This window comes from Piliocolobus tephrosceles, unplaced genomic scaffold (assembly GCF_002776525.5).
Source record: "Piliocolobus tephrosceles isolate RC106 unplaced genomic scaffold, ASM277652v3 unscaffolded_20, whole genome shotgun sequence".
Classification (NCBI taxonomy): Eukaryota; Metazoa; Chordata; class Mammalia; order Primates; family Cercopithecidae; genus Piliocolobus; species Piliocolobus tephrosceles.
This window is the reverse complement of record NW_022302087.1, coordinates 2,028,419-2,047,364: the sequence shown is the minus strand read 5'-3', so window position 1 is coordinate 2,047,364 and position 18,946 is coordinate 2,028,419. Positions and strand designations below refer to the sequence as shown.

Here is an 18,946-nt window from a genome sequence, read left to right as displayed (position 1 = left end):
CTTAAAATGTATTTTTAAAACACACACACACACACACACACACACACACACAATATATCCCCATATTTTGGAGTTTGAAACACAGAGGCTGATTAAAAGTCTCTTGAGTCCAGTAAGCTTTAAATTTTGTAATTAACAAAAAAAAGTACTAAAATGTTATTGTTACAAAAAGATGTCCTTCACCCAAAAGAAAGCCATTATAAAAACGTAAAATAGTGTAAAAGAGAAGTATGATATGCTTTACAAAATCAGGACTTTAAATCACAAGCCCTTCTAGGAAATTTAAAGTACATGATTCAATATACAAAAATTCAATACATAAACAATCCTTTAAAATAGCAACTGCAGTAATTCTGACCAAAACATCATATGAGTTTCTGCACTAGCTCATTTGAGAGATTGTCGCTGACTGCCTACCATTGCCCATGCGTACAGGTAGGGTCTTGGATGTCTTGGAGCTCAAGCTGGTGGGGTACACGGAAAACACACAAGTAAACAAACTTACGAAGATGATATTACAGATTTTGACTGGGTGCTACCTTCATAGTAGTGATGGGTAAGAGTAACTGGTGAGGAGGGGCATGGTGGTAGGGAAAGCACCTCTTGATAAAAGGTATTTAAACTGAGTCCTGAAGGATGAGAGAATTCACTCCCTTGCAGAGTACGGTAGAAACCTTCTAGCAAGAGCAACAGATGCAAACACCCTCGAAGCAGAAGAAGAGCTAAGACGAGCAGTGAGCTCTGCTTATGGTAAAATGGGGAGAACAGCTTGAGATGAGAGCATGACTGGGTCATGCAGGGCTTCCTAGCCCACAGAGAAGAACTTGTACTTGGCTGACATACAACTGGAAACCACTGTAGTGTTTTAAGAAGAGGGGCATAATTTGGTTTACATTTTAAAAAGCTCACTCTGGCAGCTTTCCAGGAAAAGGACCATCGAGCAGCCAGAATGGAAAGCAAAGAACCCAGTTAAGAGGTTGTCTGGAGTAGTCTGGACAAGGGATGGTGGTGGTTTGGACTAAAGTCAATGGCAGTGGAGACAGAGAGAAATGGATGATTTGAAACATATTTAGAGAAAGCATGCACTTGATGGATTGGACATAGAGGTAAAGGGAGAAATTTAAAAATCACTCCTTTTGCAGAAGGAAGTCTCAAACAACAATCTACCTAGGCTGAGCTCAGTGGCTCATACCTGGAATCCCAGCACTCTGGGAGGCCTAAGTGGGAGGATCACTTGAGCTCAGGAGTTCAAGGCCAGCCTGGGCAACATAGCCAGACCCCATTATCTACTAAAAATTTAAAAAAAGAATTAGTGGGGCATAGTGGTGTATGCCTGCAGTCCCAGCTACTTGGAAGGCTGAGGCTGGAGGATCACTTGAGTCCTGGTGTTCGAGGCTACAGAGAACTATGATCATATCACTGCATCCCGGCCTGGGCCACAGAGCAAGACCCTGTCTCCAAATCCAACCAACCAAACTACCTGGAGGAGCTGAGAAGTCTTCGATTTGTATCTAATTTTGTTGTTACTCCATGTCGCTGTCACTTGTTAAGTTACTACACCACTAGTTGAAAATGGGACTGGGGAAGTGGCTACCACAGGGTGGTTTGGGGGAATGGAGGTTGTGAAGCAGTAGCCACAAAATCCATATAAAACTGAGGCTGAGGAATTTTTCTGAGATAAAATTCACAGTCCTTCCAGCACCGCACTGAGCATTTTTCTTAAATTCACTCAAAACTATTATTTCTTCATTTGTCTTCCACCTCAGCTACCTTTTAACTTTTTGTTCCACCCTTTCCAGCTTGACATCATTCTCTGTAGAGACATAAAAACTGAGTATCTGCTGAATATTGCCTGTTTAACTCTGTTATGTTAAAATTACACAGTTCGTCCCACACAGCAAGGCTGGCCTTCCCTGGCTTTCTTTATACCTCCACTTTTGTGGTTTCAAATTTGGTACATCCCTGATATCAGTCCATATATTTAGTAAATCCAAATAACCAAAAGATGCCAAACAAAAGAAAAAGAAAGAAAGAAAAAGAAAAACCCCGACGTACCACTGTGAATTAAACAGCACTAACTGCTATAATTTGCTGTATGGGAAATGGCAGATGAGAAAAAATACCTCTGTCATTCTCCTCTGCAATCTGAGTATTTGAAATGACACCTGAGAAGCTCTAAAAGGCAGACAGGCACGGCAGAGAAGAAGAAATGACCAAATAACTAAAAGGTGAGATTCCTATCCTTAGAGAGGTTACATTTTTGAAAAGACTCAGGAGGCCACAGAGTTCGAAATCAATATATGCAAATTACTCTGTTTGAAGGGCAACTTTAATGTTTAAATTGTCAGTGCGTTAGGCAGACTAAGGTTAGGTAGGATTGGTAGAATCACGGTTCTGCCGACCAACAATTAAACAGTTGTGTTAAATGATACATAGGGGGCCTTCCAACCACTTGGTGTTCATTGAAGAGCACCAAAAGGGTTCAGCCTGGCCCAGAATATATCTTTATCACGCTTTCATGGTTTTAAAAAAGCCTATACAGCTCAAATAAATAAATAAATCCATAAATCAAGTTCACTTGTTGAGTATTTCCTCACGGAACCGGCAAAACCTTTCTTCATGGCGCAGTGACCCTCCCCGACCCCGACCCCGACCCCACCTCGGCACTCACGAGTTGGCGTGGATGAAATCCAGATGCAGCTGGGCCCGCCGAAGCGCAGCGTACCTGTCGTCCATGCCCTCGAACGCGACCCGCGCAACTCAACGGGACAAGGACAACTGACCGGCAGCCGTTCGCCTGCACCCGCCCCCCACACCCACGTCCACGCCCACGCGCAGAGGCCGGGCTCAGCAAACACGTGCTCCCCCTTGCGGCCGGACCGCGAAGCTCCCCCTGCACCGTCGACCCAGTTGTCTCGCGAGGTTGGTTGTTGCCTGATCTTGGAGCCACAATTTGAGAATGATGCATCTGAGCTAGGTTCTCCCGGAATTAGGTTTATGTAACCTTCTCAGACGGTTTTTCCCCACCCTGCTCCTCTCAGTCACTTCCCAGGGGCAAAATGGAGCCCAAAACTGGGAATAGAATTTGATTCGAAATGATTACACACTCACACAACGTGGGCGGCAAAGCAGGACGGTGCGGGGAAGGTTAAGTGGGCAGTTCTCTTGCTTGTCCATTGTGTTACATAGAACCAGAGGTAAGGGTGCTCTGTCCTGTAATCCTAGCGCTTACTTTCCTGTGTTTCTTGGGTTGATCATGTTTTTTTCTATTTGGAGGAAAAAATGAAAAACAGAAGTGACAAGCCGGAGAGAATACAAAAGGAAGACTAAAGACAATCAGAACAGAATTTGGACTTTAATATGGAGACTTGTCCCTAGCTGAGAATAGCGGTCCCCACCTTAATGGATCACTAACCTTTCTTACCTGTCAACTGACATGCAGCTATTACACTTGCTGGCCTGGCTCAGTGCCTAGATATTCTGTATTGCTCCAAAAGGTAGAACTAGGCAGGTAGAAGGTAGGGGTGCGGGATTGGTGTGGGTAGATAAATATGAGGAAGGATTGCACAGATGTGTAGAACAGCTGCGTAAATAAATGGTGTTTCTCTACTCACAAAGCACTGAGTTCTTAAGTCACCAAAACCCAACTGATTCAATGTTTTTTGACTTGGAAACAAAGGTAGTTCAATAATACTCAACAAAGAGTTTACATGATAGTCGTAAAGTCAGAAACAAACATCTTTTAAATAAAGGACTTGAACTAGATGTGTTTGTAATTTCCAGGCATCATACAGGCCGTGAAGCTCTCAGAAAAGAAAAAACAAAAATTAGTTTTGGAGTAGTCATTCTACTTCCAAAGAGAGGAGTTTATCAACTACTACATTTATGGGAATCAGGAGAGGAAGAGAGATTTGAATGGCAACCCAAAGGAACATGATGTTCTAATTTCAAAACTGGAAGTAAACATAAACATTTAAAGTAATTTTCCTGATTGCATTTTTGTTTTAACAGTGGCTGATGTGGCGATGTTTTGACAGCAAAATTCTCTTTACTAAGCAACTTGAGCTATCTTTCCAATTTTTCCTTCTATAGAACCTCACAAATATGATACTTTATTTTTATTTTATGGACAAGAAAAGCTTGACAAGCCTCTTCTGGATTTATTTTACTACCCAATTTCCAGCTGCTATCTCAAAGCAATTTACCATCGGAAGGGCACCAGAGCCACCAGTCTATAATTAGTAAAGGCTGTAATATCTAATTTTTATCAGAGGGAAGGGTGTGATTATTGCAGAAGCACTCCTTCTAATAATCTGAGCAGAGACTTCCTACGGTAAGTGGCCAGCCCCAAAGCACCAGACAGTACTGGTTAGCCTGGATGACAGGGACAGAGATAATCCATTAGATTGTGCTTAAAAAGAGGCCTGAAAGTCACTGCACAGAATCCACCAAAAGCCTTTCCCCACCTCCCCATTTCAATACTGTTTAGCCACTCTGCCATCATAAAGGCAAACCTCATTTCTCCACAAGGAGTACTTCTGTGATTGCTTATTTCAGCCATATCCCTCAACCCTGCCTCAAGATTCATTTTAACATTATTTCATGGTAAAAAAATACTGGGGGAATGGCAGGAAGGGGAAATTTAAAATGAGAATGCCATTTGATCATCTTATGGTTAGTACTGATTTTAAGGAAAGCCTGTTTGGGAGAAAAGACTCTTCAACTCTTCCTAACTTAGCATTTCAGGTTTGTAAAATTCATACTGTAGTCACAAATAATGGCTCAAATCTTTCAAACTATACTTTCCTTCTCATTTAAACAGCTGTTATGTGAACCAGCATTTCATTGCTCTTCACAAACATGTTGAACTCAAGACAGATTTTATAAGCATAAAAAACTGATGTTTGAACCTACCGACCATCCACAATGGTTGGCCGTTTCTTAAGAACTAGAATTTAGAAGTGACATTGGCATACTATAATAAACACAAAAAGAAATGCTATTAAATTGATGATATTAAAAGAGGCCAAGGACCCTCAATTGGCAATAGGAAAATACATCTGAAAACAAGTCACACTCTTTGCTATGGCTTGAATATTTGTCTCCTCCAAAATTCATGTCAAAATTTAATCCCCAGTATAGCAGTTTTGAGAGGTAGGACCTTTAAGAGGTGACTGGGTCATGAGAGCTCTGCCCTCATGAATGGATTAATTCATTCATAGATTAATGGGTTATCACGTGAGTGGGACTGGTGGCTTTATGAGAAGAGGAAGGGGGACCTGAACTAGCACACTCAGCCCTCTCATTATGTGATGTCCTGGGCCACCTGGGGACTCTGCAGAGAGTTTCCACCAGTAAGAAGGCCCCTACAATATATGTCCCCTTGACTTTGAACTTGTGAGCCTCTATAGGAAATAAATTCCTTTTCTTTACAAATTACTCAGTTTTAGGTATTCTGTTATCAGCAACATAAAGTGAAGTAAGACACCCTTCTTTCTTATTTTACTGCATTCATGTGAGACAATCTGATTAGTGTGTTTTTGTCTCTCTCAGTCTACTCCATGTTAGACAATGGCTAGAGTTTTCATTGCATTAATCTAAGTTATTTATATTACTGGAAATCGTTATGCCTAGGTTTGCAGCACAGTGGTAAGCATGTCTGAAGATTGTAGAAAAATATGAGGCCTTGAATTTGCCCAAATAATAGTGATGGTAGTAGAAGACTGAGAAAATAGGGTAGTCACTTTGGTTTAGGTAACCCAATAGCCATTTCCAACTGTCTTATTTCCATCTCACAGCTGAAAGCTTGCTTTCCTGTACTCTTCTGTAGTGAGAAATGACTATCTGACCCAGTCTTCAGAAATAAAATAGATGTAAAAGTATGCTAAGTGGTTTCTAGAAAGGCTTTTGCTTTCCTATTAAAAGGCACAGGCAGGCCTGGCTCTGTCTCCCTCCTCCTATGTGTCTGCCTTGAATACAAGAACAATACCTGGATCTTTGGGTGTCATTTGCATCCATGAGGAAAAAGTCAAGAAAATTACTTGAAGCCGCTACAAACGTTCTTGAATTACTAACCCAAAACTCAGCGATCTCTCACCTCCAGATTTTTTGTTACGAAACACAATTGAAATTTAATCCTTATTTGTTTAAGTAATTAGAGTTGGCTTTTCTTTTACGTGGAGCCAAAATTATTTTAACTGATATGGAGTAGCAAAGCATAATGCCAGAAAGCACCAGAAGTAAACATTCTTTTCATCGTTGGGCATCAGCAAAAGAATATTTATTATAAAGAGTGGTATTTATGTTTTTTCTTGACAGAAGTAGTAAATGTATTGGCAGAAAGGAAGGAAGTCACTGCAGACGGGAGCAGCCATTGGAACAAAAAGACAGAGGAAGGGGCACGACATACGTGTATGGAATATAATAACGAGAATCACTAGACTGAAGCACAGGAATGGACAAGGTTGGCCAGGTAAAGAAGGAGAGCACTGAAAGAGGGGTTTGTGTGTCAGGGGTTTGCATGTCAGTAAACAGGTTTATGTTTACTGTTACACATCATTTGGGTCATTACTGGCTCATCTAGTGCATCAACCATTTATTTGGTGAAACCCAGCTCTGTGGTCATCCCAAGAAAGTAAAAAAGAAAAACACCTATTCTTGCATTCAAAAAAGTTATAGTTTAAAGAGGCAAATGTATCAGGTTTCAATCTAGGAAACAGAAACCATTTCAGGTACTTCAAGCACAACGAAATATAATACAGGGAAACGGATATTTATGAAACTTCTAGGAGGAATAGAAGGGCCAAAATCAGGGGCTCAACATTGGACAATTGAATTCAGGCAAACGTCATAAAGCTGCAGCGCACAGGGCAGCATCTGCTGATGCCACAGCTTTGTTGTCTCCAGTTACCTATGGGGATGGCTTCCAGATGGTAGAATGCTGAGCCTGGCCATTGCCTCTACACACTCACATCCCATGTTCTGCATGCTAGCAGCAACGTATTGAGAAAGAGAGAGAGAGACACAGAGAGAGAAAGAGAGGAAGAAAAGCATCTGACTTCTGATTTCTAGAACGTAGTCTACTTGGTAGAACCCTTTTTCACAACCAGATCCTTGGTTGCTAAAACATCTAAATGTAGTTTCTAGTTTTTCAACCTCTCTAACAAGACAGATTGAAGAGAAAGTACACAGAGATAGAGGGAATTTCTACTGCATTGATAGACTTTTAAGGCATCATTTAGAGCAATAAGGTCTTAGAGGTTCTCTGAGAGAAGGCTGGTCTCCAAGGAGGGAGACGGGTTAGGAAAGATCTCAAAGAAGCAATGAAATTTGAACAATGCCTTGAAAGATGAATTTACATTTGCCAGGAAAAAGAATCGGGGTTGGCATTCTAGGTAGACTGACCAGTTTAAAAAAGAAAAAGTATGAAGCTGCCTGGGCATTCAGTAAGTAGCTCATTATGTCTGGAGTGTTTTGTGCAAAGTGGGGCAGGAGAGGAGGAAATGGAAGTTTAGATGGAACTTGAAAGGAAGCGGAACTCAGATCATGGTGAGCCCTGAATGCCATGCAAAAAAATCTGAAATGTATCCTGAAATGAGTGGGAAACCAGACCCAAGCCTCCAGCAGTGGAGTACTGTGAATAAATTTAGGCCTCGTAAGGATCATTCTAGGTGCATGTGGAGACTAGACTGGAAGAGCTCAAGACTAGAAGCAGAAAAGCCGGTTGGAAGAGTGTTGCAATAGAAAATAAGAAACAGAACTCTTGAGCTGGGGAGAATCTTGATATTAAACAAAGAAAAAGTGAATTGGATGCCCTGATAACTTATTTAGCTGGAAAGGTCATCCCTAAAAGACATGAAGTGAGGAAGAGAGAATGGAGATAAGAACTAGAGTAGTGTGAATGTAAGGTCTTGGTTAGGAAAACTTAGGAGCAGGCTTTTCTAAATGGGATCAACAGATAGGAAATGCATGGAGAAAATATGTTTTGGTGGCTTAATTTACTTCTTCTGGTATCTGAGAAAAGCAGAAAAGAAATAGGGGCCAAAAGTCAGCTCATGCTTTTAAGTCTTAAATCCTGGGGAGATGGCATTGTTGTTGATAGTACTGGGCAAGTCACAAAAAATTACCAGGTTGTGAGGTGGAAGAAAATGAGTTCATTTTTGTCAAAGTAGGATTTAGCACTAAAGAGCATATCGAAGTAGAGGAAAATTGTCAATGAAGTTTAAATAAATATATGGTTTTCCTATCTTTAATGGAATTAGCTAACAACAGGTTGTCATTTTTTCAATAAAATACACTTTTTTGTTTTGGAAAATAACTGGTGAAGTTCGTGAAACTTGTGTGCCTCTGAAATCAGAGGCTGAGGAGCCAGCTCATGGGGATGAAAGGAGCCAGTTAAAAATACCAGGACGGAGAGAAACACACATAGGTAAACAGAAGGGGACATGCAAAGTCTATAGATATTACTTAATACCTTTTAAGACTGACCAAAAAAATGTATAAAGAAAATTTTCTGCACAGAACCCCCATTTAGATGCTATTGTCCAATTTCTGAATTGAAGCTGTCTGTCAACTCGGTTGACTTCCAAGAATTATACACCAGTCTCAATCTGAAAAGACAAGACAGGGTTTTCTATAATTGTATTTGCTGGGATTTGTCCATGGAAAATGAAGGGAAAATAGCACATACAAATTCCTCTCAAACTTATTTTATTCTTCTTTCAGCAAAACCTTTTGAAAAAACCCTAGCAAATAGCCAACTTTGGTGCATTATTAGAATGTAAAGTGATAAAACAAGACCCATTGATCTTTGGGGCACTCTGTAATAAAAGCCTTTTAAGAAGTTCAAAGGTGGAAAAAAACCTCACACATATAAGGAAGACTTGTACCTTGACCTTTGATCACAGCACTTACAGACATGCAATGAATCACTGGTAATTCAAAGGAAGAGGTAAGCACACTTTTCCTGCTGTCGCAAAAAGAACTGCCTCTTAAAATTTCTTATCTAACTCAAATTGCAGACCTTTGAAGTGAATCAAATTGTCTTGTATTTTCTCCAATAGACAAATGTCAGTCTGAGGAACTCACTTACCCATCATTATATTATCTTCCTCTCATATCATACTGCAACAACATGCAGAAAATGCCTGGTATATTTTAGACACTCAAAACTTTTTGTTTCTAATTGACAATTTGTTGACTATCTGATTTTCTTTTTACTAATGTTGTATCCCTCCCACATCAAATTGCCAGACTTCTGTCATTTGAAGTAAGCTTTAAAATGTGTCAGCTGGGCATGGTGGCTCACACCTGTAATCCCAGCACTTTGGGAGGTTGAGGTGGGTGGATCACGAGGTCAGGAGTTCAAGACCAGCCTGGTCAACATGGTGAAACCCTGTCTCTACTAAAAATACAAAAATTTGCTGGGTGTGGTGGGACGTGCCTATAGTCCTAGCTATTTGGGAGGCCAAGGCAGGAGAATCGCTTGAACCCAGGAGGCAGAGGTTGCAGTGAGCCGAGATCGTGCCGTTGCACTCCACCCTGGGTGACAGAACGAGACTTCAACTCAAAAAAAAAAAAAAATATCGTGTCATCCTAAATAACAGAAAGAGGCTCTCTAAAAGGAAAAGATATCTATTAGGGAATAGAGCATTGCAATAGGAATATGCATGCCTAGTAAACTATGTGCATATTCAGGGAGGTAAAGGAAGTCAAATATTTTTTAAAGAGAAAATGAAAAGGATAACATAACTGTTTTGAAATAATTATCCTTGGCTACAAAGACCGACAACGCAAAGGTGATTCCCATCCAAGGTTAGATGAGCAGTTGCTGGGCGGATGTTCTTGCAGAAGTATTTTTTGTGCAAGGTCACGATGGCCTGTATGCAAGGTTGTGATTTTTGCAAAGTCTTCTATGATAGTTTTGTTATCAGACATGCAAGCATGAGAACCCTCTCTGCCTGGCCTTCTCCAGCAATTTTGTCAGGGTTTTTTGTTTTTGTTTTAACACTAGTGACTATTTTAATTCTGACAACTTTCACAGTTGTAATAAAAGCATTTTAGAATAGGCACACCATTTGTGTATGACCAAAACTGCACACTTTTAAAATCATTTTTTGTTTTATTTGTTCATTTTATTGTTGGATGTTCATTATTTTTGTTTCACCATAATAATTATATGACCATAAAGTAATAATATAAAAAAGTCCAACCTGTAAAAGAAATAAGCCTAGAATGTGATGTCAGGGACCCTCTACCATCAGTCCAGTACTCCACCATCTCTTTATTTGTAGCCTGAAATTTCTTTAACAAGGCACAATACCTTTCATTGTACAGACACTCCTGGGAAAAAATAATAGGGTGTGGTGGAGGAGAATTGCTGAATGCCGGCTGATTGTAAAAGTACTAGTTTCAAGGTTCCAAATTGTGAAACACTGATATTATCCTGCTCTTCTGGCTGAGAGGCATTTGCTGGATATTCCTAGCTTGAATGGGGACTGAATTCCTGTCCAGATTAGGGGACTAACTCTTATCCTGGTGTGAAGGTTAATGATGGAGCATCTTCATGGGTCTTCTGACTGATAATGTGAAATGCCATTGGAAAACATTGAATCAATAACAAATGCCAACAGGCTTTGATGTGCCATGTGTATATGGAGATTGAAAGTCCATGACATCTCTCGGGCTTCCAAATTCCACACCTTTTTGTGTGGAGAGGTTGGGAGGGAGAGTGAGTTGTTTGTTCTGAGTCTGACTCCCTTCCACAGTGGCTTCCTGCCTTTGCATCATTCTCTGTAACAAGCATCTTTCAGTCTCTCTTTTTTTTTTTTGGTGAGGGGAGCATGGGAGTATCTATTTCTCTTGAAATCACCCACTAGTCCCTCCCCTACTCCTGGAAGAAGCACTCTCTACCCTCTAATCAGTTACCATCAATCTAGTAGATTGGTTGTCTCTATTCAGAATGTCACTCCCTGCCAAAGCAAATCACCTCATCTTCTAAGGGGGCCCCCGTCTCTAGGTAGCCTCTCACTAATGAAGAGTGATGGTTTGAGTGGATATCATCACTCCAAAAGCAACCACTCCAAAAGTGATATTTTCTTTTTCCATACATCCAACCCTTACAGATAAAAGTCTTCAAAAATACCAGAGATAATGAATATTTATTATAATTAATTTCCCACTGGCAAAATTTTCTCCCAGAAAGATGTATGCCATATGCCAAGGAGTTCATGGGACTGGGCTCATTAGATTTAGATGTATTTTTTATTTTATATTTATTATTTTATTTTATATTATTATTTATTTTATCAACTGAAACATTGAAAACTTTATTCAAGACAGCTAGGTGTATGACAAAATTGTATATAGTTGATCATATACCTATACCCTCTTGTGTCTTTCACCTGCCTCTGGTACACAGACATACCCCAACCTCTGCCATAGTCTCATCTTTATATCTGTATCTCAATCAGATCATGAAATATTTTTGTTTAATTATCTTAGATTGGGTGCTAATGTTGTTTATTCTTTCTAGGTTTGTGGTTTCTTTTCCTTTCTCTCATGTTCCTTTTCTTTTCCATGTCTGTACTGTTCACCCAAAGCTGTTGTCTTTATAGCATCATAGTTCTCATCTAGAATAACCAAAGGCTTAGGTATTAGTCCGTTCTCATACTGCTATGAAGAAATACCCAAGATTGGGTAATTTATAAAGGAAAGAGGTTTAATGGACTCACAGTTCCACATGGTTGGGGAGACCTCACAATCATGGCAGGAGGCCAAGGGGGAGCAAAGGCACATCTTATATGGCAGCAGGAAAGAGAGAGCATGTTCAGGGGAGCTGCCTTTTATAAAACCATCAGATTTCATGAAACTTATTCCCTATCATGAGAGCAACCTGAGAAAAACCCACCCCCATGATTCAGTTACCTCTCACCAAGCCCCTCCCATGACAGGTGGGGATTATGGGAGCTACAATTCAAGATGAGATTTGGGTGAGGACACAGCCAAACCATATGGGCTTACTACTCTTGAGAAGAAAAGCTGATGGTAACAGTGGAGAATACAGCATCCTACCAAAACTGCAACATCAAAAAGGCCAGACTCTGTAATCGTTATACCTCTATTAAAAGTGGAATTTCTACAAAATTCCTCCTAGGAACCTTTGGTATGGGGATAATCGTAGTTTTGAGATCCTTGGAACATGCACTAAATTTGATTTTCTAGTTCCAAAGGATAATATTCTCAGGCTTGCTTGAGAAACATATATTATAATTGATAACAGAGAAAAATGATTATGATAATTTATTTAATGCCCATTACATGACCAGGATAAATTAAATAATCTGGATTTAAGAATCATGAGAAAGTCATTAATTCTACCTGAGGAACCTCCAAAAAATGGAACCAAGGCCTGCCGTAGGTATAGGAAGCCCCTGGCAAGCTCCCCAACTCACTCTTGCCCATTTCCATCTTCTCTGGTACATCTTCTTTCCATGAAAAAGAAATTAACCCATCAACCTGTTGGGTGACCGCAGTGGGAGTGAGAATTAAAATTTCACATTAGCTTTAACATACTGGCCCAGAAATACAAATAATTTCACAATTTTGAATTACTAGGAAGGAAATGGAATTGGGAGATGGAGAGGGAAGATTGTAGAATAGCGTTTCTTGTCTTTCTCAAACCTCTCTTCTATTCAAGAAGGAAAGGAAAGAAAAAACAGTTCATCAGTGGACCCGTTCTACTGAGGCTGTTCCTTCTGATATTCTCTATCAGCTTTCCAAAATCTCCTTTTTAGTCTGGGCATGGTGGCTCACACCTGTAATCCCAGCACTTTGGGAGGCCGAGGAGGGTGGATCACATGAGGTCAGGGGTTCAAGACCAGCATGGCCAACATGGTGAAACCCCATCTCTACAAAAATTAGCCGGGCATGATGGTGTGCACCTGTAATACCAGCTACTCAGGAGGCTGAGGCAGGAGAATCGCTTGAACCCAGGTGAGCTGAGATTGCACCATTTCATTCCAGCCTGGGCGACAAAGCTGAGACTCGTCTCAGAAAGAAAAAAAAAAAAAAAAAAAAAAAAGTCTTTCTCTTTATAGAAAACCAGAAGTTGTTAATAACAAAACTGCCCACATTTGAAGGGTTTTGTCTTTGCTACTGTTATGGACTGAATTGTGTTGCCTCCCCTCAAATTCATATGTTAAAGCCCTAACCCTCAGTAACTCAGATTGTGACTATATTTGGGGATAAGGCTTTTACTGAGGTAATTAATTAAAAACAAGGTTGTTGGGATGGGCGCTAATCCAATCTGACTGGCGTCTTTCTAAGAAAAGGAGATTAGGACACAGACACCAGAGATCCAGAGATACGTGTGTGCACAGAAGGATGACCATGTGAGGAGGCAGCAAGAGAGTGGTCGGAAAAGATCCAAAAAGGAGACTTTGGAGGAATTCAAACTGCCAACACTTTCTTGGACTTCCAATCTCTAGAACTGTGAGAAATAAATTTCCATTACTTAAGCCACCCAGGCTGTAGCATTTTGTTACGGCAGCCCTAGAAAACTAATAAAGCTACCCAACAATCACGCATGAGAAGTAATTTCTACTATTCTTTTGCATCCACTGTGACATCCCTCATGATCTCCTTCTAACCTCTTGCAGCTTCCAAGCCAGGACTCAGAATTCTGTTTTCTCTCTCCTATTCCCCTACCAACTCATGGCATTTAATTCCCATAACCTTCCTCCCTATTCCTTTGCAGTATCTTAAGTCTATTCTTTTTTCCTCAAGGACCCAGGAATTTCAAGGAATCCTTTAAATCCTTCAAAGCTAAGCCTTTCCCTGGTGAATCCAACTGTTGGTTTTATATGAGCTAGACTGAAACACATGTACTTAGTTTTGATCCTGAAAAAGTCACACTACTGAGGGCTCAATTACAGGCTGCAGCAGAAAAAGCATCGTAAAATCCTAGAACAACCTTTACCCTAATCTATGCTAGATTATCAAGTTTATCTTCTGTGATTACCAGAACCATGGGAACAGATTGAATCCCTATGGAACTAATACTAATGTCCACAGAGCTACCTGCAGAAAAAATCTGGCCTTTTTCACTTCTGCAGTGAATCTCCAGAAATGCTTTTTTTTTTCTTTTTCTTTTAGTTTAGTGAAGCATGGAAGGCTTAGGAAATGACAGACTGTGTTTTGATAGTGAGCCAGTTGGGCAAGGTCCCCTGATAGTTCTGTGCTCTGTAAGTGAGCTAGCACATTGCTGATGCTCAATAAATGTCACATATTGTCAACTATCAATTATTCAGAGTGTAATGAGAAAAATGCCTTGGCATGCATTACCGCGAAGCTTAATCATGAAGCTGTGTGACTCTAATACCATATCGTATAACAGATTGGCGTTTTGCTTAAACTGCTAGACTGTATACATTTGTATTAATGATACATCTTTAAATGACTCCAACTCGTTTATAGTGACAACCAACAGAAATCACTGAAATTATTGAACATCAGTAACAAAGAACAAAGAAAGTTTTTAAAGTAGGTCTGAAGAGTATTCATAAATGTACGGTCATGGCCCCAATTGATGCCTTGCTGATGCATCGTGTCCATTCAAGCTTCCTGACCTTTCCTCAGGCTCTCTTTTCCTGGATTTTTCTTCCTCCCACAACTCAATTTCTCCTCATGGGAAATTCCAACTCACCTCACTGGGAAGCATTCCCTGAAACTGTCTTCTCCCACACAAGGAGCAATTTTGATGTCTGTTTGTAATGCTAGTACTTGGAACAGTGCACATGGAATATGTTCAAATAGATGGATTTTGAAAAGTACTTAGAGCCTAGAAAGTGTCCGATAAATAGTTGTTGAATGAATGATTAACAACTGAAGGATAAGACTAAATTCTCAATTTTCTGTCTTTTAATGCTGCTCTGTGGTGCATATACAAATTAGGAAATAACTGGAAAAGAGTGAAAAGAAAGAGACCTTGGACAACATGAGCTTAATTGTCATCTTCAGATCCAAGGTCATATTGGATCATCTGAAGATCCAAGATTGGTCATTCTAAAATCCAGGATCCAATACGACCTTTGATCTTAAGATGACAATTAAGCCCCATATAATGGGGAGGTCTCCTCTTCCTCAGTGCAGGCAGGATCAGTCAGTATTTCAAAGATCCTGAGCTACCTACAACTACTTATTAAAGTCCTTAAACTACATTTCCAAACATTAAACCTAAGTTATCTCAGGCTGTAGCAAAGTTTTTTTTTTTTTTTTTTTTTTTTGAGATGGAGTCTCACTCTGTTGCCCAGGCTAGGCTGTAGCAAATTTTAAAGCCTGCAGTAACCACACTAAAATGAATACAAGGGGGCCTCTAACCTTTTAGCTAATTTCTCCAAGTTAGTCTGGCTCCTACTGTTAATATATGGTGAATATATGCCCTCATATCCTGGTGACAGCAGCATTTAAGCCTCAGTAGGTACGATAAGAAGTATAGTGTACTTGAGTCGAGTGGAAAGATTAAAGAGAGAATATACTTCATATGTGTCCTCAGCAAGGCCTGATTTTATTCTTAAATTGAGAAAATGAAAAAATTTCTGCTTCCAAGACAGAACCATATTCTACACAATAATTGAAAAGTAGTTTTTAATTACACCAACTAGGTCTGAATCTTGTTATCTTGTGCCTTGCTAAAGAGCTACTTTCTGCAGGTAGCTCAAGACTTTACAGAAACCGTCATTCATTCTTAGGATGTGGTTGCTAGGTCATTCTCTGCCTAAATACCAGGATATTCTCTCACTTCTAGGGAAGAAATGGCCCCCCTGAGAGGTCTGACCTGATAATGATGACACATACTAACAATACAAGTTATAGCAAACCTTTATCTGTAGTCAAATCAGTTAAAAATGATTCCCTTAACAGGTGCTATAGTAAAATTTTGTTCTCATATAGCAATTATTTGAAAGTCTCAAATAACTTCATAAAAATAAGTGCTATCACCTGCTCACTTCCAATAGGTTGACTGTAGTTGAAAGTTCATTTCAGTGTTAAGAGTTAATATCTTCTCCTCCCCCAACACGTTGGCTGGCTCTACACCTTTTACTGGTGCCAGTAATGACATTGAATCATGCCAAGCTGTACTATGCCCTTCATTCCTTCTTATCAGAATGTTATAAATGAGCATTACATTTTCCAAAGCTTTGCGGTTTGTTGTGTTGGATTGTCTCGCTGGCATGACTCAGAACAGAAACTAAGTTCAGCTTGCCTCTTGATAGTGTAAAGGTTTTTTGTTTGGGTGTTTTGTTTTCCTTTTCTTTTTTTTTGTTTCAGAGATGGAGTCTTGCTCTGTCACCCAGGCTGTAGTGCAGTGGTGCAATCTCGTCTCACTGCAACCTCCGCCTCCCTAGTTCAAGCAGTTCTCCTGTCTCAGCCTCCCAAATAGCTGGGACTGCAGATGTGTGCCACCATGTCCAGCTAATTTTTGTATTTTTAGTAGAAACAGGGTTTCACCATGTTGGCCAGGCTCGTCTCATACTCCTGACTTCAGGTGATCCACCTGCCTCACCCTCCCAAAGTGCTTACAGGCATAAGCCACTGTGCCTGGTTAAAAGTTTTTTTGTTGTTGTTTTTTGTTTGTTTGTTTTTCTTTTTTTTACCTTTCTTTTTTCTTCTTTAAAATTTTTAAATGATAGCAGATCTGATTTCACATGTTTCTCTTCTAACATTTATTTTTCATTGATATGTAATATGGGAGCTTACCAAGGTCTGTCATATCATATTAAAGTAATGATTTCTAAGTATAAAGCATCAGAGTTGTAAACAGACTCAGCTGATAAGCTTCATTAATTCTTGCCGCTTGATCTTTCTATTTTTCAAAGATATTCCAATTTGATTTCAAAGAGCGTTTCTGTATCTTTGTAATGAAGATTGCCAATTTTCATGGATTTCAGCTTTTTTCTTTCATAGGTCATAAGAAGAGACAAGTTCTGGGGAAAACTATTTAAAACCCATGCATCAACATCAAAACAAAACTACAACATGAAGTCTGTTTTCTGTAGTCAGTTAGAAAAGACTGTAAACTGATAGATCAGTGCAAGAAAATACTGACTCAAATTAATTCAATTTAATTTGAATCAGTTAACTCAATTAAGTTCAGTAATGTTTACTAAGAACCATTATATAAAAGCACTGTGCTAGGCACTTAAGGCACACAAACAGGCATAAAAGGTAGTACCAGCCTTCAGGAAGCATGTAATCTACTCGGAAATACTGAAATGTACCTACATAACCATCGTGTGGGAATGGCCTAATGATTGAAGGTATGCAGATGTAAGAAAGAGCAGCCAAATCCGAACTGGGGGATCTGGGAAGGCTTCATTCACCAGGAAGGATAACAGTTTCTGGCCCATAAAGGATCTTGTATTATATCTTCACCTTCCTGATAAAACTGAGTTGCCCAGGCCACATTCACCTCTGGGCCCAGTTGGGGCCACACTCAGCTAATTTGTCTCATTTTACTGGCTCATGCCGTTGTGTGTGAACCGCATCTCTACTTCTGCTGTAAAACTTTACCCTGTTATTTCTGAACACTCCTTGGATAAGTTATGAAACTTGATAATACTGTCTCCATAGAATTGCTGTATTAAATGAGACAATGTGTAAAAATTTATGGAATACCTGTTATTATTTTATACTTGCATTATCTAACCCATCCAAAATAATTGACTGATGACCCATTGAGAGAAGTGAGGTAAAAGAGGTAGGAAGCAAAGCCCCTCTCCCATTCCTCCTCCAGACAAACTTCACTTTAGGCCTATAAGTTGAAGAATGATAAAAGTAGAGAAAAGAAAGATACATTTCTCTTTTGGTTCTATGATCTCCCAGTTTAAAAAACGAAAGTATTTGTTCTCACTCATCAGTGGGAGTTGAACAATGAAAACACATGGACACAAGGAGGGGAACACACACACCAGGGCCTGTAGGCGGGTTGGTGGGGAAAGTGAGGGAGAGCATTAGGACAAATACCTAATGCATGTGGGGCTTAAAACCTAGATGATGGGTTGATGAGTACAGCAAACCACCATGACACATGTATACCTATGTAACAAACCTGCATGTTCTGCACATGTATCCCAGAACTTAAAATTTAAAAAAAAGAAAAGAAAAAAGAAAAGTATTTTCCTATGATTTTCTTGATATTCTTCTAGTCTATCACACAACTAAAAATGTATACCTCTTTACAAAGTAAAACATAATGGAGATTTATGGAATTGTGGCAACAGCTATTGCATCTCCAAAGTCTTGTATAAGTGGACACATGGCCTAAGCTTCCAAGATTTTGCAGTGTGTGTTTCTAGTTAGCTGTCTTCTAAAGCCTTTCATTTATCAGTAAATGGAGGCATAACTCCCAGGTAGGGAGATCCAGGTTTCTAAACACCCTTTACAATGTAAAGATAGTCATCAACAAAGTTGTTTTCTACCACTTTTATAGATCCATACCAATTCATTACAGATTGCATAATCTTAATGAAACTGGCACACAGGCATAATTTGTCATTAAGAATAAATTGTATGATGATGAACTTAGTCGATTAATCAAGGCACTGAAAAGGGCAATTGTTTGAAAAATGAAAGTGCTGTTCTGGTTGTATTGATTATGTACTCTTTTGGAAACAAACACATTTTACAATGCAGTAAAACATTCCTTGTTTTTAATTAAACTTTTTTTTCTTTTTCTTTTTTTTGAGATGGAGTCTGCTCTGTCAACCAGGCTGGAGTGCAGTGGCATGATCTCGGCTCACTGCAACTTCTGCCTCCCAGATTCAAGCTGTTCTCCAGCCTCAGCCTCCCAAGTAGCTGGGACTACAGGCACGTGCCACCGCGTCCGGCTAATTTTTGTATTTTTAGTAGAGACCAGGTTTCACCATGTTGGCCAGGCTGGTCTCAA

The 18,946-nt window shown here is 39.7% G+C and overlaps 1 protein-coding gene across 2 annotated transcripts in view; it reads right to left on the bottom strand.

The window, feature by feature from the left end:
* MORC1 (MORC family CW-type zinc finger 1) overlaps positions 1-2,820 on the bottom strand; it is a 175,596-nt gene extending 172,776 nt beyond the window's left edge. Inside the window, exon 1 of one of the 2 annotated variants that reach the window (XM_023210742.2) lies at positions 2,672-2,820. In XM_023210742.2, coding sequence (XP_023066510.1) covers positions 2,672-2,736 — 65 coding nt within the window. In that variant the 5' untranslated portion in view covers positions 2,737-2,820. The remainder of the gene's footprint in view (positions 1-2,671) is intronic. The other variant, XM_023210752.1, reaches the window with a different exon arrangement.
* Positions 2,821-18,946: the final 16,126 nt, after the last annotated feature.